Source organism: Oxyura jamaicensis, chromosome 4 (genome assembly GCF_011077185.1).
Source record: "Oxyura jamaicensis isolate SHBP4307 breed ruddy duck chromosome 4, BPBGC_Ojam_1.0, whole genome shotgun sequence".
In the NCBI taxonomy this organism is placed as follows: Eukaryota; Metazoa; Chordata; class Aves; order Anseriformes; family Anatidae; genus Oxyura; species Oxyura jamaicensis.
In genome coordinates this window covers 13,648,824-13,672,186 of record NC_048896.1, presented here as the reverse complement: position 1 = coordinate 13,672,186, position 23,363 = coordinate 13,648,824, and the positions used below count along the sequence as shown (strand labels likewise).

Genomic DNA, 23,363 nt, shown 5'->3' with positions numbered 1-23,363 from the left:
GACCACCAGGAGCAGCTCCTCCAGCTGGATGTTAACTCATCCACCGCTGCTGGGAACAGCAGAGGAGGCAGATACGAGCAGCTTAAAGCATCGGGGGCTATGACTGCCAACACGCCACAACGACCAAGAAGACAAATACCATTCCGGGGTTATCGCCCTGAGGGCACGGGGGCACCGTTAGGCGCGCGGTCAAACCCTCAAAGAAATACCGGGCGGAGGAGCAGGTGCCTCAGGGAGCCCCCTCGGCGTGCCGGGGCCGAGCAGCCACCCCGTTTGTCACCGGGGGGAGGCTGCAGGAGCCGGGGGGACAGCCCCGCGGGTCCGGGCGGGTCCGGACGGGCCGCCTTCCTGTCACCGTCCCCCCCCCCCCCCCGTTACCGCGACCGTTGGGCGCTCTGACTGGAACGCGCGCGCGCAGCAGCCCCGCCCCCGGCCGCGCCATGGCGGCGCCGCGGCTCAGCCCCTGACAGCAGCAGCAGGAGGAGGCCGCCCGCCATCGCCGCCGTCCTTTACCGCCGCCTTCGCCGCCTCCTCCCGCCGCTCTCCCCGGCGGGAGGAGCCGCGAGGAAGCTGTCATGCAGGAACCCGGCCCGGATCCGCCCGACCCTAACGACAACAGCGCTCCCACCTCCCCAGGCGGCGGCGGGGAGGTTTCGTGGCTGCTCAGGGTTTTCGAGGCGGCGCGGGGCGCCTCCCTCCTCAGCGCCTCGCCCGCCGAGACGCCGCCGCTGACGGTGGTGGCGGTGGAGCGGTACCTGGCCGAGGCTCCGCCGTCCCCCCCGTCGCCTCCGTGCCCCGCCGCCGTGCCCCCGCAGTACTGGTACGACGTGACCCTGGCGGACGACTCCCGGCAGGAGCGCTGCCACCTGGCGCCGAGCCTCAACGGCCTGGTGCAGCGCGGCCACCTGCGAGCCGGCGACCGCCTGCGCCTCACGCGCTGCTCCTACCTCTACGACGAGCGGCGCCTCCGCTACGGCTTCCCCTGCCTGGAGGGCGTCGAGCGGCTGGCCGGGGAGCCGCCCGCCGACCCCGTGCCCGTCGCCTCAGCGCCGCGCCTCCCGCCCCTGCGCGGCGAGAGGAAGCACTACCTGCCGCTCTGGAACAACGAGGATCCCTACGGGGACGCCTGGGAGGCCGAGAAGCCGCCGGAGAAGGTGGACGTTGACGGTAAATGGGCGACGGGGGGGACGGGGTGGTGGGTGCGGAGCTCCTCTGGGTGGGGTGCTGAGGGGGTGTGCGGTCGGGTGGGGGATTTGAGGGGCCTGCCCCTCAGGGGGGTGCCCCCGGAGCGCCAGCCGCTCTCGAGGTGGGTTTCCGGCTGACGGACAGCGCTCCGCGTCGTCCTGCACGTGTGCCTCTCCTTACAGTTACATATCGATGACCCAGTTACACACAGGTGGCTCAGGACTGGGTTTCATGACATTAGCAAATAAGCCTTGTGAAATGTGTGAAATCTTACTTTGTGCACTACACTATTGAAAACCCTTGAAATGCCCAGTCGTGAACGCTCTTCCTTTCTTTCCTCTTCAACGTCAGTCTCTAAGCTGACTTCTCTTGGTCAGCTGGAAATGACGTGGAGAAGCCGAGTTCACTTCCATCCGCTGCTTGTCAGAGTGCTGCACAAGTCTAGGCTAAGGTACTACGGGAAGCCGGAGAAAAAAACGGATGTGCCGTATCAGGTAAGGAGGTGTAAGGATGTAAGTTAGTGCTCTTGAACAATTGTTATAGGATATTTGGAAGTTACTGTTCCCACATAGCAAACATATAACATTAATGCTCATGTTGTGGATACCATTATATTAAAAACGCTTCATAAAAATGCTAGGCCCTTCCAAGTATGGGAATGGTGGAGTTGCTGGTAGTATGTACAAACTTCAGTAGATCTGTTTCAGTTACTATAGTCCAGTTAAGATTTCTCTATGAAAAGACAGAATATTTGCTTAAAAGACTGTTTTCTGGTCTGTATGCTTTGGAAGTTGGAGTTAGTCTGTCTTGTACCCCCCAAAAAATAATAATATTAATTTTTTGTACCTTAATTCTTGCACCAGATGACTTCTGGATAAGTCTTTTTTTTTTTTTTTTTTTTTTTTTTTTTTTTTTTTTTTGTAAAACTCTTGCTGGTCTTCCTAATACATTGAGCTTCTTGCAATATTTTATGTAGTGCTTCTTGGAAATGGATGCTGCAGGTGTGCTCAATTGTCCACAGCTGCATCCATCAGCTGCTCACTTATTTCTTCTGCCCTTAGAGGGGTGTTGTGGAGAAAATTGCAAGAGCAAAAGCAAGGAAAAACTCGTGTGTTGAGATAAAAACAGTTTAATTAAAAGTGAAGGGAAGAAGGGGGAAAACCAAAAAAGTGATGCTAAGGCAGACTGATGTCTGACCAGTCTCAGAGCAGCAGGTACTTGGGAAAGACTGTCCCCAGTTTCACTGCTGAGCATGATATTACGTGGCGTGGAACATCCTGAAGGTCAGACCAGGTCAACTGTCTTGGTGGTACCACCTGCCGGCCTTCTGGCCACCCCTTGCTTACTTGCTGTACGGGCAGAGGGAAACGCAGAAAGGCCAGCAGTAGCTGAAACACTAGTGTGTTATCAGCGCTGTTTTAGTCACAGACCTAAAACACAGCACCATGCAGGCTGCTCTGAAGAAGATCAACTCCATCCCAGTCAGACCGCTTACTGGAGAGCGACACCTCACAAACAGGTCAGATAACTCCTGTTTTTTCCATGAGGACAGAGCTGTATGGAACTTGTTAACGAAAGGCCGTGTTCACCTCTTGTTCCACGTTTCCATTCCCTTTCACACAAAGATGAATCTGGGTCTTTTACTGGAGATGATTTTTAGTAGACAGTCTACTGACTGATATTTGTTTTAGTGGATTTCTACCTTGTAAGACTGTTCATTATCAGACAGTTTAAAAAAAAAAAAAACAACTTCTTACAGCTCAGTGATCTGTTACGGATTCAAAGCTTTCCCATTTAAGAAAAGTAGGTAGAAGTCTTTGTCATAAGCACAATTTCAGTGAAAAGATGGTGGTTTGCAATGCAGATCTTTGTGTATTTTTTCAGCTTGAAAATAGTCTTGTATCATGTTTTTGTCAAGAACGTTTACCCAATGATACTGCAACTTCTCAACTTTGAAAATCCATTTTCTTATCCATGGAGACATTATTCTAAATACTGAAGAATCTTTCTCTGTTGATTCTTTTGCACAATATTTTCCAAACCGCCTCCAGAAAAGCATAGAGTGAAACTGGCATCACCTACTGCTACTGAGCACTGGAAAGATAGTACTTTGGGCTGCCGTAGTTGTGGATGAATTTTTCTCTGGAAACTGGGGATTTCCTCAACGCCAGTATTCAGTGCAAGTTTTGGAACATACTCTGGATCCATTTGTAATAAGTGAAGTCATTCAGGAGTCAAGTAGCTGATGCGTTATTAAAAAAATAAATAAAATGATGGTGATAAAAGATGAATGTATTTTTGTCTCTTTTTCTTTAGGCTTACTTCGAAGTTGCTGATAGCTCGGGCATGATGTCGATGGTTTTGTGGAATTCATTATGTCCTGAATGGTATAACAGTATGAAAGTTGGCACGGTACTACTACTTGAACAGTATGCTATCAAAAACAGTTATCCATTTAAAACACAGCCGACCCCAGGAGATTCACAGATGAAGAGATTTGCTACAATTGGTTAAGTATTGCAGAAATCTGTTTTGATTCAGTGAAATAGAGCTGTAAAAATGGGAAATAGAAAGTAAAACAGCAAGTGATCCATTGCCAAGACTGATTGATGTGATATATATCTGTAATAACTTATTCTTCCCTGTTTATATTTGAATCACATTTATGAAGTTTTTTGCCACAATTAGATAAAACCTTTATTTAAAAAAAAAAATAAAGATAAAAATCCCTGATTTCAAGTATTGAGTTCATAATGCTGGGCCTCTGGTACTGAATTTTAATCTGATTCTGCTTCTTCCTGATAAGTAAAACAGATACCCTTTGTGCACTGTTTGCACATACTTCCAGGTCATTGAAACACACAGTGACCTGCTCTGACTGTAGGCTTCAGTGTGGTCAGGCCCTGGCGTATCTGCAAAACTCCACTGAGTAAAAACTTGCGTTGGTGACTGCTGTCTGTACTGAAACAGGAGCACCATGGGAGTTCGTATTTGAAGAATATTCCTTGACTGTGAGAAAGCATTTTCTTACTTGCTGTTGTTTGACAGATATTAAAGGTAGCTGTGCCACAGAAATACAAGTGGTGGAATATAACAGTAATAGCCTTTTCAAACTAGATTTGGTCTACAGGTGTTTTTTTTTTTTCTCTCCTACTTCACTGAACGTGAATTTTTTCCCCTTCTGTGCTTATACGCAGAACAAAACAACAGCCAACATTCAGAAAATACAAACAACTGCCTTGAAACAAGCAAATATGTGTTTGTGATGGAAGATGTATGTATAACTTATTAACAATGACAGTTTCCTAATGCAGTTGCTACAGTTCATGAAAATAAACAATATTTTCACTGCTAGAAGCAGTGTATTCTCTGTCTAATATATCTTCACCTTAAAATCAGATCTTAATGTTTGGAGTGTTTGTGATGAGTTGACAGGAGAGAGAAACATTTAGCTGGGAAGGGAAGTTTGGGAGGGCAGCTGATGATGTTTATAAACAAGCCCTCAGGCAATCATAATTTGCTGCAAAACCTTTCTATGGGAAGAGAACAGAGTAAGATATGCCCTCAGGTGACTTTCCGTATGGGCAAACGATTTCAATCCTAATGGCTTCATTCACACCACACTACGGATTTCTGCAAGTATTAGTGGTGTAGAAATGTTGATGGAGAGATCAAAATAGAAAATGAGACCAATGGGCCATAAATGATAGTATCTAATGGGAAACTTAAAACAATCAGTCTGTAGTAAAGTGCCACAGAGTACTTTCAGACCACAGATAAATCTTTGGTTCATAGTAACATGTATGTGCAGTATCTTATTTCTTAGCTCAAAGCTCAGAATTTTGTCTCAATAGGCACTTAAAAAGCATATTGAGCCATGTGGTGGTAGATCTTGAGTCCATATATCCTACAAGAGGAGAGTCTGAAAAGAATAACATCTAGAAAATTTCCTAGAGCAGTTACAGTTGATTTTATGCAGCTCTAGGAGTGTGATCTTCTGTTGTTCAGATGTCAGCCTAGGTGAAATGTAGTGCCTCACTAACTACTCAACATAAAAATCTTTGTATTTCAATTTTTAAAGCATGGGCATTCAAAAATTCTTCAGATAGCTAGTTAAAGGATTTAGTTACACTGGATTGCTGAAGTAACAAGTACTTTGTTTTCATAATCAGTTCCAATTTGTAATTTGATCACATACCACCTTTCCAGTGTTCCTTATGACCATTCACCTGTAAATGTTTTAAAATGTATCTAGGGGGTTAACAAAGCTAGAGTTTGTTAGTCTACAAAGGAAGGGGCTTTGAAAATTAAGAGTTCTACAAGATGGCATGCTTCTGGTATGACTACACCATGCTTTGTAGTCACTGCACCAAGCTTGTCTGAATTTAAGAAGCAATTGGACTGTGCAATTAGTCACATGGTCTAAAATTTTGGGTAGACCTGTGCGGTGCCAGGAGTTGGATTTGATGATCCTTCTGGGTCCCTTCCAACTCGGGATATTCTATGAGTGTATGATTCTGGCATACGCCTGATTTTCTGCGAAGCAAGTTCTGTGTCGCCAACTTGTTTCATTTGCAGCATTGTACGACATGCGAAGAAGTTCTTCTATAACCTAAAACTCCTAAAGCTTAAATACTTAGTACCATCATCTTAAATTCCACCTCTGGGCAATGTGTATATCTCACACATCACTGAATTTATGTAGTACTGATGAAGACAGCTGTTTCAAATAGCCCGGACTGACTTTCAGTTCTGAGTAATCCCAGTGTATAATCTTTGCCTGAGTATATGGCTTTCATCTAATCTCAAAATGACCAAAAATTTTTAAAATTTGATGAATAGTTTTGATGGATAGAAAGGAGTGGTTTGCTTTCAGAATTTTTCTTGAAAATACTGCCTGAAAACACCACATGCAAAACCACAGTAGTCCTCTAAGTACATTTCTAGCAAGTAGCAGCCTGAAGAAAATTTTTAGGCAGGTCTGGTTTTACGTGTAACGCCTTCCTGGTGTCGCCGCGAGGGGGAAAGGGCTGATAGGTAAACAAATGTATAGGTTATTTAGTCTTAGCAATTACTTTTCTGAGTGCGTTATTCAAATAATCCCTTACCTGAGCCCAAGTATCTTGTAAAAACTGGATCAGAACAGTCTGTTTCATAACAGCAAGTTTTGTCCTGTTGTGAGAGAGACAATAGAGTACCACTATAAACAGAGTAATAAATAGAGTATTCTATATGCTGAAGCCATTCCTTCTGTATTCTTAGCTGACTGCAACCCCCTGCCCCCCAGTGCTCTACCATGTTTGTTATTTAGCATCTAAACACTTTGCTTAATAAATTAAATTTTTCAAGAGTTATGATACAGAAATGCAGACTTTCTGTCTTCTTGCATGGCCACATCATCGTTCCTATCTTATTTATAACTGCCTGAACTGGTGTCATACATGGAAGTTCTCATCTGCTGGTTCTGTCTTCTTTCTTCGTTGTCTGCAAATCAATTTTAGATTGTAGTGACACTTGAGAACAAAGATAAACAAATATTTCATAGCTAAGCAGTATCGTATTAATTTCTTTTGCTGTTATTTTTTTTTTAATACCTATCTGGAACAGACTAATTGGCTCATGGAGAGCATTGGAAAGTTTAGCATTGCTCATATTCAAAAGTTGCATTGTGGAATGCTGTACCTGCATTTCTGTATCTCAATAGAAATACAGAGTTAGAGGACTTCATGGATGATTTCACAAGCAGTGAGATATGGTTGAAATGCATCTTTTATGAAACTTTGCCCAGTTTTGTTTCAAGTTTTGTTTTTATTTGAAAAGTGTTTTCTTCAATTTGTTTTCATGCTTTACACGCTCCTGTCTTTTTTTTTGCTTGTCAGAAATCAGCCTTAATGTACGTGACCCACCTACCAAAATAAGTATAATTCCAGAAGAAATGGTTAAGCCAGAGTGGGGATTACCTGAAGTTAAATACCGCTTTATCACAAGGTAAAATGGAAATTAGTTGTTTGTCAAGCTGGAACTCAAATTTCATTAAATTACACTGACTGTTAATTGGAAATGTGATTTAAGAAATCTCTTAAGAAAGCTTTACGTTTTGTCATTCATTAATACCAACATTTTTGTTCTGTTCTGTTTTTAGGTCAGAGCTGGATAACTTGCCAAACAATCATTCCTGTGATGTTATTGGTCTTGTGACGTTTGTAGGAAGGATTGAACGAGCAAGAAAGAGAGGTTTTTCTATGAATACAGCTTTCAGAATTTATCAAACCTTTTTTTGACTTTTGAAGAAACAATTACATGTGTTTTTTTGAATATTTGTTTATATAGAACGCAGTGAAGACTTCTGGCTCTATCGTTGGGCACATGCCATTGATGGGACCTCAAAGCAACCATTTATACTGGAAATATTTGCAACTTCTCAGCCGGATGTGTTTGAGCGTATACATCCAAGTATTTATCTCTTTACAGTACTTATTAATAACTTTATAATGTTTTTCTAGTTGGTCGCTAATTTCAAATTCTGAATATAATTGCCATTGAATTTTTTTAACGTGCCTCGGTTTATCTACTCAAACAGAAAATAGCTGATCAGGAATTAAAAACTAAAAAAAAAATAAAAAAATAAAAATAGTTCAAGTATTTGAAATTCTTGTCATACTGCAACCTGCCAGTTAATCTAGGCAGATAGAGGCAGCACGACCTGGGGTTCATCTGATGTGGTTAATTTCAAACGGAAAATTTAGCGAAGCACCCATGGCAACATCTCTTTCATCAGAAGCAACTGAAGAAAGAAGGCAGCTCTTTAAATCTCTTACTCTCTTTGTCCATAAATAAATATTTTTTTATAGACAGGAATAATGTAAGATGATTGGACGAAGGGAGAGGTGAATGTGGAAAAGCTTTGTTTCTTTGAAAAAAAAATTTTTGGCAATATATAAATCATCTGTGAGCTGTGTTAGTTATTTTCTGTGAGTTTGTAATGTTACATTTCAAACTGGGGAATTCTCACAGATTTTTTAAAGGGCTTTAAATATTTCTCCTTGCCTTCTCTTTCTTTTCCTCCAAGCTACTCACCCTTCTTTTAACACTTATTATTTATTTTATTGACATCCTACCTGATACATTGTCATATGTTTCAGTGCTAATAGGTATGCTGAAATTTTCTTGCACATTTCTTAAGTTGAAAATCTAATGACACCTCCATATTCTAATTTATAACAAAGGTTCAATACATGCTAACGGTCGAGAATTAAAATAACGTGTTTAGACCACTTAGTTAAAATTAATCCACTGTGAGTCAGTCTTGAAATTCTAAAATCAACTAAATACCCAGAAAAAAAGTTTGTTTGTTTTTCTAGTGACATACTTGGTGTGTACACAGATGAGAGTGGTACGGGACCTCACTGACAATTCTTCCAGCACAATTTATCTTACGACTTCGAATGAAAGTCAAATATTCATTACAGGTAACTTAAAGTAGTTTTAGCTCTATGTGGTTCTAATTGTAATTGGTTGGACTATTACAAAAAGAAGGCAAAATAATGCATTCAGGTGAGGCACTAATTGATGTATCTTATGAAAAGTACAAGTATTAGGTTAAGCCATATGTTTACGAAATCTTTTGGATTGTTTTTATTATTAGATAGTGTTGCAGTGAATATTGCCAATTTCTTTAAAAATGAAATATTATTTGCAGCTTTTCTGGGTTACAAATTTCCTTATCACGATAAAAAAAATATCAGTATGGTAAATTTATCTTAGTTAATATTTTCACAAATACTAGAGAGCTGTTATGTTCCATATTTCCCAACACAGAGGCCCTTGTGCAGAACATGTGGCCTGGAAAGCTTTGTTGTACTGGGTTTCACTGAAGGAGCATTCCTTCTAGAAAGTCTTATTTTCAAAATAGAAAGTCTTAGTTTTCAAACTCGGATCTGCAGTACAATCCTCGTTATGGCTCTGCGATACTGTGCACTAGATAGCATCAGTCAGCATGTCACAGCCAGGATCAGGCATAGCTCGTTGTAGTACTTGTGCTTTTTGATCAGGAGGCAGATACAGCACAGCGTTGTAGATGAGTGGTGTAATGGACTAATTGCAAGCGAGTAGGAAATAAAGTAGATGCCTCTTTTCCTGTGTTTATTAAGATTTCCTAACATACAACTAACTCACCCGGCCTGAATCTTGCTGCTGACAAGGAGGAATACGGAGTAATATGTGAAAAAGAATTATCTGAACGTAGTCATATATACACACGTGGTCTCTTATAACAAGCTGGGTAGGGAGTTTTGTGCTTAATTGGTCTAGCAAAATAAGCTAGTCTTTTTTCTTAACAGGTGATTTATATTACACCTAAACGAAAGGTTTGTGAGTCTTTTTTTACTTGTTTTCCTTCAATATATTTTGTGCTTAGTTTTCTAATTAAATGTTTCTCTCAAGCTTTTCTTCAGACTAGTTTTACTTCATTTTATGTCTGTTTGCCTCCTAAATGAGAACTACAGCTGGAGATGACAAACCATTGGATGAGATCTATTTCAATTCATAGCTTAGAAGTAGACCTGTTTATTTCAAGTAGACAATTTGATATAACTGGGATTTAGTCAGTATGTTGGTTTTAAGCCAGACACCAGTGAATACGTACCTTACCAATTAACTGTCCAGATATTTGCTGAACCCTGTGAAGAGGATCTACCTGGTCTTTCCTGAGGTTACAGAAGAATGTAGAATGTGTAGGACTTCAGCAAAGGCAATGTAATGAAATGATTTCTGATCGTTTTATTGTTGCATATGCTCATGTGAAAAAGTGTTCCAGTAGTATTGCCAATTGTTTTATTATTTAACATTCAGCTAACTTTCAGTATCAGATGCAAGTGTTAGCTGAGGAATTCAAAATACTCATTTCAAAATAAAAGCTAGTGACTATAACCTGCTTTATTTTTGATACCTGATTATTTTTGTTTTAAAAGGGTGTCACAAGGGTCAGCCATACACCAGAGATACAAAAGTGAAAAACTTCATTCACTGGACTAAAACACAGAGTGAAGCTGATCAAATGAAGAAAACTGTCATTGGTGGCTATTATCCTCTTCCACGACCTCCAAGTAGCTTTCTGAAGTATTGTAAAAGTAATAAAGGTATCGTATTGTCAAGTATCTTCAAGATCTGTAGCCTTTTTCAGTTCAGTCTTACTCCAAGCATTGAAACATTAGCTAAAAAGTAATACAGTTATTAATAGTGATTATGCAGATGTGTAATGTCTTCTAAGAAAAAATCCCTTTCATGACTCATAATGTATCATAGGCCAAATCCTCATCTTACAGAAAGTCAGATTTTGCGCTTTGTGCGTGTAGTTGCAGGAGAACTGTAGCAACTTACATGAGCTGCAAGTCTTCCCAGAAGTTTTACTCTGACTGCTCTAGTAAATCAGCATTAAAGACAGTTATTTGGAAGAATATAATTAGTTAGAAATTTCACCTGAAAACACAAATTGTGATACCTGATAATGCTTAAGAGGAGGAAAAGGGCATATTAATTTTTTTCATGTGATGTAAACAAGAGGATTTAAAATCCTTCAAAAACTTATCTTAAAATCAATTTAATACTTAGTAACATTTTTTCCCATTTTCTTTGAGCCTTGCATTCAGACTTTTTGATAGTGCATTTCTTTAAAACTTGTTTATGGGAATTACTCTTTTGCAGTTGAATCAGTTTTGAAAGCCATAGGTGAAATGGGGAAAGAAATTGAAGATTTGCACTACAGGGAACGCAAGCGCATTGCTATTCAAGGAATAATTAGCGCCGTAAGGTACATCAACTGTAGCAATGTAGCTGAAGATCCCTCAGGAGTAGAACCTGTTCAGGTACAGAGCTTGAAAATTAATGCTATAGCACTTAAGCAGCTATGATCATAATTAGAATGAAGAATATTGCATTTGAATCCACAACTTGGCTACATTGTCTCTTGAGTAACTGTACTTGCTGTTTTGAGAACAAAATAGTTTTGCAAATCATAGTTTAAAATTTTAAAAAGCAGTGATTCAGTGTTTCTCTGAGTTCATTGTAGCAGTCCTCTGTAAAACTGCGTATCTGTTTAGAAGCTACTAATTTAACTAGCTAGATAATTTAATTAATGTAAATTAGAATGTGGGAGAGCTGACTACTGCAATTTGCGCATTGTCACTTTCTAGACAGAATTTATCTTACTTGCTCTAAAATGTACTTTAATACTTCCAGGGTTTTGAGTTGGAAGAAGTAGTTCTGGGTGCTTTGAAACTCTTAATTAATTGTTGTTGCAGAAAGATACTTCTCAGTCTCTTGCAAGTTGTACTGTGTCCAAAGATGATGGTGTTCAGAAGGAAAACCTTCAAACTAAAGAGTTCACGTCTTCTCTGGGGCCACAGTGTGCTCCTGGGGAACAACAAGGGCATCAAATGCTACGATCGAAAAAGAGCAGAGTCAAGAGAAAGACAGAAGCAGAACAGTAAGCTCTTTTCATAAGTATGTAGTGTATCTTCTCAAATAATTCCAAAGCTAGGTCATAGAAAAGCACATAAGAAGGCTTTAAAAGGATATGTAGTTTAATGTTTAAAAGGTATTTATGTGCTTTTCCTAGCATCAGGTGATGACAGTTACACCATTCAGGCTAATGGAGGATTGATTAAAACAGAGGCATCTGATTGATAATGCTCTCTTCTTTTTAAAATTTATGCTACTTTGTTATTCTCAGGGATTTTCAATAAAGGTAACCTAGTTAGACACAGACAAAGGATATCTTTCCAATGTAAGAAAATGGGATAAGAAAAAAACTGGTACAACTTTTTTAGTTTTAAGAGTAAAATATTTGCTTGTATAAGTATATCCTTTATTGTAATGCTTGTGCAAGTTCTGATGTAATTGTACCAAGTCTTACAAGTCTCATTTGTATACTGAGAGATTTAATGTTGCAAAAATCTAGGAAGTCACGTTTTGTGTTTTAGTGGATTTCTTATGCTAGAAAAGCTATATTTGTTTTTTCCTGACTTTTCACATCCAGAAGTCATAACAGTGGGAAGAGTGCAGGTGTTTCAAATATTTTGCAGGGAAATGAAGTGAAATATAATTAGGATTGAACAAAAGCTTACAACAAAGAAGTGGGGAATAAAAGTTCTATGTTGGTAATGTTACAGCAAGCATGTTAGCGGCTTTCCATTCTATAAGAAAAATGCCAATGTAAAATAATGGTGAATTTCCTATCTTAAGGGGAAGCACATCTGTTATTCCTGTACCATCTTACCACTATTTCACACGGTCTGCAAGAAAGAAATTAAGGTAAGTCATGTGAAGTTAATTATGTTAAATAATTGCAATGATGAAGCAAAGACACTTGAAATGAAATTCTTATAGGTTTGAAATTAAACTCTTATAGGTCAAGAATCTGCATGGAAGTGAAAGAACACAACAGAGTGGAATTTAATATTTTCTATTAATTTCCTCCACATTGATTCTAGGTCAAATATATTGGATTATTTTATTCTGAAACAAAATCTTGAGTATGTTATTAAACAAATTTTATAGTGCTACATGTGCTACTTAAGGAATACAGGGGTCCATCATGATAAATAGAGCAATATATGTAGTTTTTGTTTCAGAGAGATTATAGTTTAAATAGGAGAGTCAAAGGTAGGAGGAATGCTTAATTAGCAAGCAGAGCGAACAATGTGATTGCATTAATGGATTAGCTAGTGGTAATTAAGCTATATAAATCATCCCTGGTGCTACAGAGGTGCAAGCTCACAGAGCTGTAGTTGTCTCTGAGAAGTCGCTTTACTCCTTCCACTGCCCAAAACTCAATCTTTATTGCTTTGGATCCAGAAAACGATAAAAAAAAAATCCAGGTAGAAGTTTCAGATCCATAGCTCTGACAAAACTGGAACCTAGAGAGATGACTACACGTGGGAAATTATTAAGAAAGCAGAATGAATGTTATTTGCTAGTCTGGGTTAGAAAACTTCCGTCCTTCATGCAATTTTGTTTAAGGGTTGTAAATTCTTGTCATTTGTTTCAAACAAAGCTTGAGTAACTTGAATTTATGAACTCTGTGATGACAGTAATTTCGAATGTCTGGTGTTTTGGTGATGGCAACCGGGGTTTGTATCATGAGTACATGATATGTGTGTACAGTGAGGTCCATTAAGATGATGAAGGGACTGAAGCAACTAGCATATGAGGAAAGGCTGAGACAGTTGGGACTGTTCAGTCTAGAGAAGTAAAGGCTCAGGGGTGTATATGTTTGATATGTTTAAACGTTGATACATTTATATCAATGTATATAAATATGTGAAGGGATCATGCAAAGAGAATGGTACCAGGCTCTTTTCTTTGATGCCCAGGGTTAGGACAAGAGGGAGTGAGAGCAAACTTAAACACTGGAGGTTCTGTCTGAACATCAGGAAGCACTTTTTGTGCTGTCAGGGTGACTGAGCACTGGCACAGGTTGCCAAGAGAAGCTGTGGAGTCTCCCTCCTTGGAGATGTTCAAAGGGTGTCTCAACATCGTCCTGGGCAGCCAGCTCTGGGTGTCCCTGCTTAAGCAGGACGTTGGACCAGATGGCTTCCAGAGGTCCCTGCCAACATTAATCGTTCTGTGATTCTCTGTGCCCTTGCCTGCCTTCTTAGTTTACTTTCAGCACCTCTTCACTCCTCACTAAAAAGAATCGATGGTGCTAGGGATGTAGTGACAATTATAGTGATGGAGGTTATACAAGTTACTGACCATTCTTCCAGTGTTACTGCCTTATAAGCATACCTGTTCTCATGAAAACCAGTTCTTGGAAGCTAATTGGAAAAAGCTTTTTTGTTGGACAAACTAGGTTCTTCTGAGCCCCCGTGTCTGTTTATTCTGATCCTTTTGGTAGACACTGCGTTTTCTAGGGGAAATGGTTGTCTGGCTCTGCAACTCACTCACTTAGCCTGACACCTGGCTTTAATATCATGCACCTGCAAACAGCAAGTTACATAGCCCTGGGGGGAACCTGGGCAGACCTCAGCTGCTAGGGTTTCTGTTTAACAGCACCCAACTTACCTGGAGAGTCAGCAGACACATCTTTCAGCTGGACTTGGCACTTGCTGCCTTCAGGGACAAGAGGCTGTATAGCCAGCAGGTGTAAGGATGAGTTTGGGGGTATTGTGGTGCAGGAGTTTGCAGGAACGTGTGGCATGAATACATTAGAAAATCAGGATGGTTTTTTGAATGGGAGGAATCACTTTTTTTCTTTTGCTTGCTGAGAAATACTCAATTTCTTCAGGGGTGGGGGGAGGATGGGAAAGAATGTATTCTCCCCGTTTCTTGAAAGTGGGGAAAAAGTTAAGGCATGTTTTCTTTGTTCTTTGCTTTTCTCAATCTACTACTGTCCTCGCTACCTGTGTGTCCTGTACTCTATGCCATTAGTAAAGGAGGAGAAAATCTGTGTTGGATTATGGGAAGCTGTTTCACTCTATATAATTAAAAGGTAACTCGTGTATTTCTGTAATTACATATACAGTTGTTCTGAATTCTCCTAATTACAGGAGAAAAACAGAAGGTTAGCCTGAAGTACTTTAAGCTTGCATTGTTTTCTGTTCTGTTGCTTCAAAGTAGCAGAATAGCATCTCTCACTGGAATATTTTAATGCATTTATGAAATAACGGTAGATATTTTGAAGTATGCATTATAGCTTAGATTATTTTGTGTTGAGTATTTTGTGCAATATTTCAGAATCTGGTTGCGTTGTTGAAGGCTTTATGTTTTTAGATAGTAATAGCTTATTTTAGGCTCTTTATTTGACGGCCTCAGTTCCTACATTTCTGAGGTAACTCGTGTAGGATGTCACGTAGTATTAGCAGAATGCATGTGAAATGGTATGATTATTAAGGGTTTCAGAAAGAACGAGGTAAGAGGAAACCGATTAATTTAACACTACCATTAATATTTATATCCTTGCTAGTGGAGACATTTAACAGAAATGTACTTTTAAGCTTTTAATGTAAAGTAGTTCAATTGGTATTTTTTTTATGAAGGGGGAAAGATCAGGAATTTTAGACAAGCTTATTTTTTCAACAGAAATGGAAAACAAACAAACAAAAAAAACCACAATAGCTTTCTTAACTTTTTAATCTCTAGAAGCTTAGCACTGCAGGTACCACAGAGTTGCTGGTGTATTACATGTTCACATTCCAGACTGCTTAAAAGTACCTTGTTTGTATGTTTCTGTCCTTGCAGTTTCACTTCTAAATGTTTAGTGTAACTTATCCCTTTTCTCATTTTCTCCATTTTCTATCCCTTCCAATGAGAACTAATGGACAGGAGAGTCTGCAGACTGCAGGTTGGGAACAGCAAATTTGTCATGGCACAAGTTTTCATAAAGCTGGCATGGGCAAAATAGGAACGTGGATGTTTTGGTTTAAAACAGCCACAGCATACCATGTCTGTTGTTGAGAAAGTCTTGAAACTGAGAATTAAGTTTTGTGGGCATTCATTTTTAATTAGACATGTTTTGTTAATAGCTTTTGATAATGTCTTTAGTGACTTGAAAATCCGTTAATATGGCTGATACGTAAATATTTAGTTTATTACTATGCATACACAGTAACTGCTTTCCAGGTTAGTTAAGGTAAAAGGAATTAATTCTTCATAAAATGAAACATTGTTTTATCTCAAAATAATACCATAGGAGTCATGATGTAATTACTGAATTATTCTTAGAAAGATAAAAACTTTCCTGCTACATTGCATCAGAAGATATACAAATAGCACTGCATTAAATTAGATATATTGAATGTATCTTTCTGAGGTTGCAATGGACCTCAAAATTTGAAAAACATCTTATACCCTACAGTGGCATTGAAGCACATCCGACTTTCTATTTACTCTTATGTTTAGCACAGCTCTGCTCTGAAGCCTGGTTGGGTTTTGGGGAGCAAGTGGGGTCATGCTTCTCTATGGCAGCTTTTGGTTTCAAAATTTAGTAGCTGAAACCTTATTGGTGTAGTTTGTGCTGTTTGAACAAGGATTATGTTGTGCCTAGAGGTAGAGATCACAAGATAGTCACTCCAGTACTTAGCTCACACAACAATAATAGTGCATTTCGTAGAATGTACTTTCATACTCAAAAAAACCACAGTGTATTTCCTTTTATCTTTTCACAGTATCACTTCATCTTAGATATTTTCCATTTGTTATGAAACACCGAGAAAGAATTTTCAGTATTTATCCATAATATGAAATAGGGAAAATTTGGAAAAAAACTACAATAATTACAACTGAAATACAAAATATCCCACTAAACAGCATACACTGCTTCATGTCCTTTTTCACTGTCTGTGTACTGTTTCTGTGTATTTGCAGTTATAATACTTTATTAGTAACTACTTTGGTAGGCCAGAATTTCAGTGGTACCTGAACAAAGTCTTGCCTGTGTCTCAGTAGTTTGTGATGCAAAATAGTCTTTTTCTTGAGTCTATTCGCACCTCTTGGAAAGTTTATTATAAGAGGAATATAGCAAATAAGAAAGGAATAAATGAGCTTAAGAGCATATCTTTCTCTGTTGTGGCTGAAGAGTGTGTTTTTCTCCAACATAATGTCCAAGATAATTGATTAGAGATTGTAGAGAATAGTTGCTAACCATTAAAGAATTCATGATTAAAAATAAAAGTATAACTTTCTAATTTTACTTATTTACTCTTTTATTTTAGATTTTATTTTAGTTTTTATTTTATTTTAATTTTTATTTAAATATTTTTATTTTAAATAAAATTTCTAAAATTTAAAAATCTGGTTTGCTTGATTTACCTGATTGTTATGACAGGGTAGTATGTGCAAAAGAAAATAAATATTTGGAATTTATCATTTGGAATGATGAGTCAGCTGTATTCTTGCTTTGTGTTTGACTGCTGAAGCGTGCTAATATGAAATCACAGTAGCATGCTGTGCAGTATTTTCTTTTAGAATTAAGTCATAAACCTGTTGATAGTCTGAGATACTCAGCTTTTAGTGTCATGCATGCTGTTTCCAGTAGGTGCTCAGTAGAGGGCAACAAACCCTGGCTTTTGAGTATAAAATACTTCCCTATCTACTCCATAAAGCAATGAAATAAAGCAGTTCTTATCTTGAGCTCTTGAAAAATTGATTTACAGAGCATAGTAGGTCTCATTATGTCAAGCTGCTGTATGTGAATTTCACATCCTGTGATGTGAAACTAGCTACCAATGCTCAGTCGTTCAAGCTTGTTTCATTTGTCAAGATTTGAACTTTTGCTGCATAGTGTTTGAGATTAAACAGATTTTAATATATAAATATATACATATACACACACTCTAACCTTCCTTTTATAGCTTGGACAAATTTCAACATGAAGATTTTGTTCAAGACAAAAATGAGCAGCCTGCATCAGACAGTTCACAGTACTACCCAGGTATGTCTCAAGCGGTTGTAATGTTAAGTTTAAACCTGCTTCTACCCTTCAGGTACAAAACAGGCAACAAAGATACCCTTAAAACCATTGTTCGTCAAGACAGCTTTTCTATGCATCTGGCTGTATCAGCCTCTAGGGAGCCAATGTATGAATTTGTTAAAGTCATTGTGCTCCATCATGTCCCTGATGTGTTATAAAGGATAGCTGAAAGGACTCTATTAGGCTGTTTGCCAGTACAAGAAATAAATTCTCAGTGTTTATACAAACTGCAGGTCAGTTTTGTACCTCAGGAGTGTAGTGCAGTAGGCTTAGTAGCAGAAGCCTTCGTATCTTTTTTTGATGGTTTTCTTACTATACTGATCTACATGTAATAAAACTGTCCATCTCCGGGAAGATAGCTCCAAAGCTACATGAATACCTAATTAAAAAGAAAAATACAACTGTGGGAGGAAATGGATGCAATATACAGGCCAGTAATGAGAGTGATGGTTGGGTTTTGGATTTTTTATCATTTAATATTATTAAATATTTCTTTCTTCCTTTGCGATTGAAATATAAACTCATATTTTAAGTTGTTACTTTCTTGATATCTATTTTTGGATGAAGGAAGAAGTCTTAATTTATCAGTCATCATTTTGTGTAGCTTAGTCTGTTTTTTATTTTGTGCAAATATTTTGTCACATTTTCCTCTTTTCAAAGCTGTCTAGATGTAATATAATTTTATCTGAAAGTCTTCTGCTTGCATCTGTCCCAACATCAACATTTGTCAATTTACTTCCACATATAGCTGTAGAATGGATAGTGTTGTCCATCCTTTTATTTAGAAATGCTGCAGTTCATCTTAATTTTAAAATGATGGTTTGCTTCTAGTCTACTGATGATTATCTACTCCATTGTGTTTCTTTAAAACAATAGAATTTACAGTGAACTTTCCCAAATGATTAATATATTGTAGATTGAAATTTTGAGTAAAGTTTTAAATTGGAATAAAATTTATACAGTAGCTGTTTAAAGTGATATTTTTTTTCAAGTGAAAGAACAGCATTAGGTATTATGTAGAGATCTGTTCTTCAAAATTAAGAAAACATATCCATAAGTAAATTTGATAATTAATGAGTTAATTGGTTCTTAGTCTACGGTGAAATTTCTCGTGACTTTTAAAAATGAGAAATCAGATTGGGTGTTCTCTCCTGAAATTATTTTTTTACAGGAATTCCTGGGAGCAGTAGTGTTTATTGTGCTGTGCTCTTATTGTCTCTGGAATTGCTGGGATGTCATGTAGATACCTTAAAATAAATGTATGTGTGTGGTTTCAATTAGGATGGTTTAATTTTTTTTTTAATGAAAAATTTCTTGTACATATTTTAAATTTGCTTTCATGGTTTCTGGATGTTCATTAGGCAAATTATATCCTCTCCAAAAAACAAGCCACAATGTTCAACTTAGTGTTTTGAAATAAGTGGTTTAACTACAAGTCTAGCCTCTAAGGTTAGTCATATATTCCCATTCCAGCTCTAGTTTCTTTGTTTTGAGCATTCTGTTGTTTTCTTAACTGAGATGTTCTAGTGAAAATACTTCTCATCTAGCAACGAAGTGACAGGATTCTGTTAGTACATAAGCAACTAACTTTTTGCTATGTTCATACTAGACCAAGAAGGAGTAAGTGGTATACCTGAAACTGAAGAGACTGGAGGAGCTTGTGATTCGTGGCAGAGTGACCTGTGGGCACAAGTAAAAGACAAGCTGCTGACATATTTGCATCACAGCACAGTTTTCCCAGAAAGCATCCCACGTAAATTTGATTATGTACACAAAGACTTACTTATGCAAAAGTACAACCTTCAGGCAGCTGTGTACCAGCCAAAAAAAAACAGAACAGATAAAAATATCAATGAGTTTAAAAGCGCTAGTAGCCTTGGGTATTATGAAGTGACAGTTCTGGGTAAGTATTTGGTAGCTTGGCTGTTAGCTATGCTGGGAATGACTTAAGGTTAGCCAGAAGCTGAACAGATTTCTTTGGCTTAGGCATTCAAATTTGGATGTTTTTTTTTTTTTTTTTTTTTTTTTTTTTTTAAAAAAAAGACATTTTAAAGACATTTCAGATCTCTATTAGAAGAAGGAATTAGAATATTTAACCAGAAAGTAGTAATACTTTTAAAATTATCATCATGTCATTAATTGAGATAACTGAATATCTTATTTCTATTGTCACTTTCCATATAATTGCAATTTTGTGTATAGGAGTATGTGTATTATTAGAAAGTTGTGTATAGTCCTTAAGCTATTCGTTATTACATTTAGAGAGAGAGGTTTGGTTCAGTAAGTGAACCAGTCTGACATAATTAGGTAAATTAATCAATTGCACTTTATTGTCAGCTGATCTTTCTGTTTGAGTGGTACCCATCAGGAGCAAGGTAGTGTTCTTAAGGGAAAAGGAAACTTTGAAATGCTTCCTTTGAGCTTTGTCCTCACTGAGTTGTTTTTCTTTTTTGTTGTTCTTGTTTTTTGTTTTTAAATCTTTTTTGTATTATCTTATTTGTGTTGTTCTCGGTACTGTTGCTCATAAAGTGCCTTTCTTCCATACTAGAAAATGAAGGGCTTGTATTTTAGCCATACTCATCAACCGTTCTCTGCTGCTTCTGGTTACCACAAAACATCAATTGATTGACCTTTATTTGTTAAAATATAAATATGCAAGGTGATGACAAATATGCAACAAGATCTATTTATTAGCATTACTTTGGGATATTAATGTTTGGTTTATTCTCCCATTAAAAGGAGAAGGAAATTGACTAGATTAACAGTGCTCATGTTAAGTTTAGGTAATTAATTTTAAAGTTTCCATTATTTGCTAAGGGAGATTTTCAGAGGAGGTGTTTAAACATATACAGTCATAAGAATCCTGGAACATGCAATAAAATGTTCAAGACAAAGGTAGCACAAGTACTGTACCACATGCTGCATAGATACAGTGGATGTAAAATGGTTTTTTTTGCCCTCATAGCAGTGATGAAATTAAAAAGGAGTGTGAAATGGCTTCCAGTATTGATTCAGTATTTTCTGAGCTAATAGCATTGATGACCTTAAATCATAATAGCATTGTAACTATCAATTCCAATGTGTGTGTATACTTATGTAGATTTCTATTGAAATGTAGTTCTAGACATCAGTTATTAATTAATGAACAAAGAGCAAGTATGTAAAAATTTTCTGGTTATATATATATCAGTGTTCAGCCTGCAATAGTCTGATTTTTCTTAATGAAGAAATGCAACGTGAAGTTGCAAATGGGCTGGAGATGAAGATTTCTGCTAATAAATATCTTTTCAACAGGTATAAACCACGATGTAGCAGTAGATGTCGCATTTCTCCCACTGTTCTGTCCTGAAGACCCACACTTACTTCAAATAGAGGACATTGAAAATGATACATTATTGTCTTGCATGAGTTGCATCTCTGCTTGTCAGCAGAAGACCACCAGCTATGGAACTCTTCATGACACCTTTCCACTTTCAAGTGAGACTGACTTTCACTGGCATTACTCATTTATCTTTTCTTATTCTGTATCCCAGTACAAGAGATAATCCTCTGTAGAAATTAATGTTGTAGATCAGGCATTGCTCACTTCTTCCGTGACACATACGTGAATTTTGCGTGGCTACCTTTAATAGATATAATACTGAATTTTCAAGGCAGTTTTTATTGGAGCTGTTTTGTACTCTGAAGATAATATTTTAATATCCAAAATACGAACTCCTAAGTGACCTAGATAGTATTTGCAGTTATTTGCAATAATATACTGACATAGGAGTCAGTACTTGTGCCTGAGCATGTGGATATTTGCCTTGATTTGCTTTGAAATAGAGTGGAATAACAGTCAATCAACTCATTTTGCTGATGTCACTTGGAACAGCAGCTTTAATGCAACCTACAGTGCCTATAAACTGAAGTATTTGCCTATTACACTTCTAGTTACTGGCACCTTACAGCACTTGTGCTGAATGCTATTAATGCATGTCGTGCTGCAAAGTGCTATGTAGACATAGTGTTTTCCTGCATGTTTGTACAGACAGATCTGATTTTATTCAAATGCGTTTACTTTTCCTTGATTAATATTATGGAATCTGAGAATTACTAATGTTTAAGAAGTGCGTATTTCAGTATTTCTGTTTCTGATGCTGTCATTTCTGGTGGATGAATTTAGTAATGAGATTCTACACCCCACCACCCCCCCTAGAAAAAATTGATTCATAGTAGACCGGCACATAATAGTTCAAGCATATTTTTCAATGAAAGAAACTTGAACATACACACACAAATTTGTGGAAAATAACATCAATTTGCTTTACATTTTTACTGTACATATATTAAAACTAGTTTTCTTAATTTCTAGATGAAACTGTAAAAGCAGCGATGGATCTAGACGGCAAGCATGTTGTCTGTATCTTGGACATCTGTCACTTGGGTGATGATAAGGTGGAAGTCTTTCTGAGCAAAATCTACAAGACGGTGGAACCAGATGTGCTGGACCTAGTGTAATTTAATAACTTATTTTTGAAACTCATCTAGTGTTGAAAAGGAGGGAAATAAATTTGCTGTAATTTGAATACACCCTCTACACTGCACTTTTCTAGAACTAGCAGACAAAAATTATGACTCTTATAGCAGAGCAATTGTCATTCACATGAATGTGAAGGACAATTGTTACCTTTATTTTTGGCAACCTGGGAACAATTTTTTACATGATGTCTTGGTCACTTATGTTCAAGAAAGGTGAACAGGCAATGCAGTGAGATTCTTTTGATAGGAAACCAACGGGTACAACTGTGATCTCTTTCTCTGCCTGTGTGCATACAGAGGAAAAGTATGCATCAGGGTGATAACTGAAAAGAGGCAGGCTTTTCCAATATTAAAGGCAGTGTTTGCAGAAGAATTAACTGAAAATAATTTAGGCTGAAAATTAAATTCATTTTGAGGATGTGAACTATTATGTCCCAAAGTGATCTGTCAGTGGGAGGTACTATAGACAGCCTCTTTAGGCTTGAACCTTACTGTGTTTGTGAAAGGGATTACATATTGTGGTGCCTTAGTACTGGGGGCTGGACTCAGTGATCCAAGAAGTCACTTTCAGTTCTTTTTACTTGACCAAGGTCAATTGCTATGTTTCCGTATGTCTGCTTTTGTATATATAGTGTTGGATAATGAGTATAGCACCTACGACTTATAACATGTTTTATTTATTAATTTAGAAAACAAAATATTAAAAAAAGGAAGTTAGTGAAACTTTTTTCTAGCTTTGCAAGAGAAAAAAATATTTCTAAGTAACATTTAGCATGGCTGGATATAGTTTGTCATACCATTACTTTTTCTTTCCTGTTGGTCACCACTAGCACTATCTTTTTTTCTTTTTGATGATAGCTGTAATCCAAATGCATGAGGAAACTCAGCAGCTCCAAGAAGCTGCTGCTTCCAGGAGAGCAAAAGGCTCAAGAATACTGTCAACATCTTAAGTCTATACAAGCTAGTAGCTGCTGACTCCTGCTGAGTTCCGAACCAAGTCCTGATTTTTCCTCCCGTTGGCCTCAAATCACTTACGCAACTGGATCTTTGGGAAATTATTCTCAAGCAGGATCCTAAAACACATTGCTGCTTGACAACTTGTCCACGTGCAACGCTGGTCTCATTTCAGTTGTTTGAGAAGAAATGATTGCATTGTGGAAGCTTGCCACCTAAATTGTACCATTATTGA

The 23,363-nt window shown here is 37.9% G+C and overlaps 1 protein-coding gene and 1 long non-coding RNA gene across 2 annotated transcripts in view; one reads left to right on the top strand and one right to left on the bottom strand.

Annotated features, from left to right (window-relative positions):
* LOC118167266 overlaps nucleotides 1-6,377 on the bottom strand; it is a 25,795-nt gene extending 19,418 nt beyond the window's left edge. Inside the window, exon 1 of the long non-coding RNA XR_004751064.1 lies at nucleotides 6,184-6,377. This is a non-coding gene — a long non-coding RNA (uncharacterized LOC118167266). The remainder of the gene's footprint in view (nucleotides 1-6,183) is intronic.
* On the top strand, nucleotides 561-23,363 carry RADX (RPA1 related single stranded DNA binding protein, X-linked). Its single transcript, XM_035326548.1, has 16 exons — nucleotides 561-1,167; nucleotides 1,537-1,679; nucleotides 3,502-3,694; nucleotides 7,065-7,173; nucleotides 7,328-7,419; nucleotides 7,516-7,638; nucleotides 8,547-8,654; nucleotides 10,155-10,322; nucleotides 10,888-11,048; nucleotides 11,484-11,668; nucleotides 12,427-12,495; nucleotides 17,535-17,614; nucleotides 19,263-19,556; nucleotides 20,948-21,130; nucleotides 22,008-22,149; nucleotides 23,033-23,363. The coding sequence occupies exons 1-16, from the start codon at nucleotides 576-578 to the stop codon at nucleotides 23,049-23,051; spliced, it is 2,661 nt and encodes an 886-aa protein (XP_035182439.1). The 5' UTR covers nucleotides 561-575; the 3' UTR covers nucleotides 23,052-23,363.

What these genes read in the sequence shown, in the direction of transcription:
- RADX (XM_035326548.1), top strand. Translation starts at nt 576, where the DNA reads ATGCAGGAACCCGGCCCGGATCCGCCCGACCCTAACGACAACAGCGCT. An exon ending in CAGGAGTAGAACCTGTTCAG is followed by an intron (nt 11,049 to 11,483) that starts GTACAGAGCTTG and finishes TTGTTGTTGCAG; the next exon opens with AAAGATACTTCTCAGTCTCT. An exon ending in AGAAAGACAGAAGCAGAACA is followed by an intron (nt 11,669 to 12,426) that starts GTAAGCTCTTTT and finishes TCCTATCTTAAG; the next exon opens with GGGAAGCACATCTGTTATTC.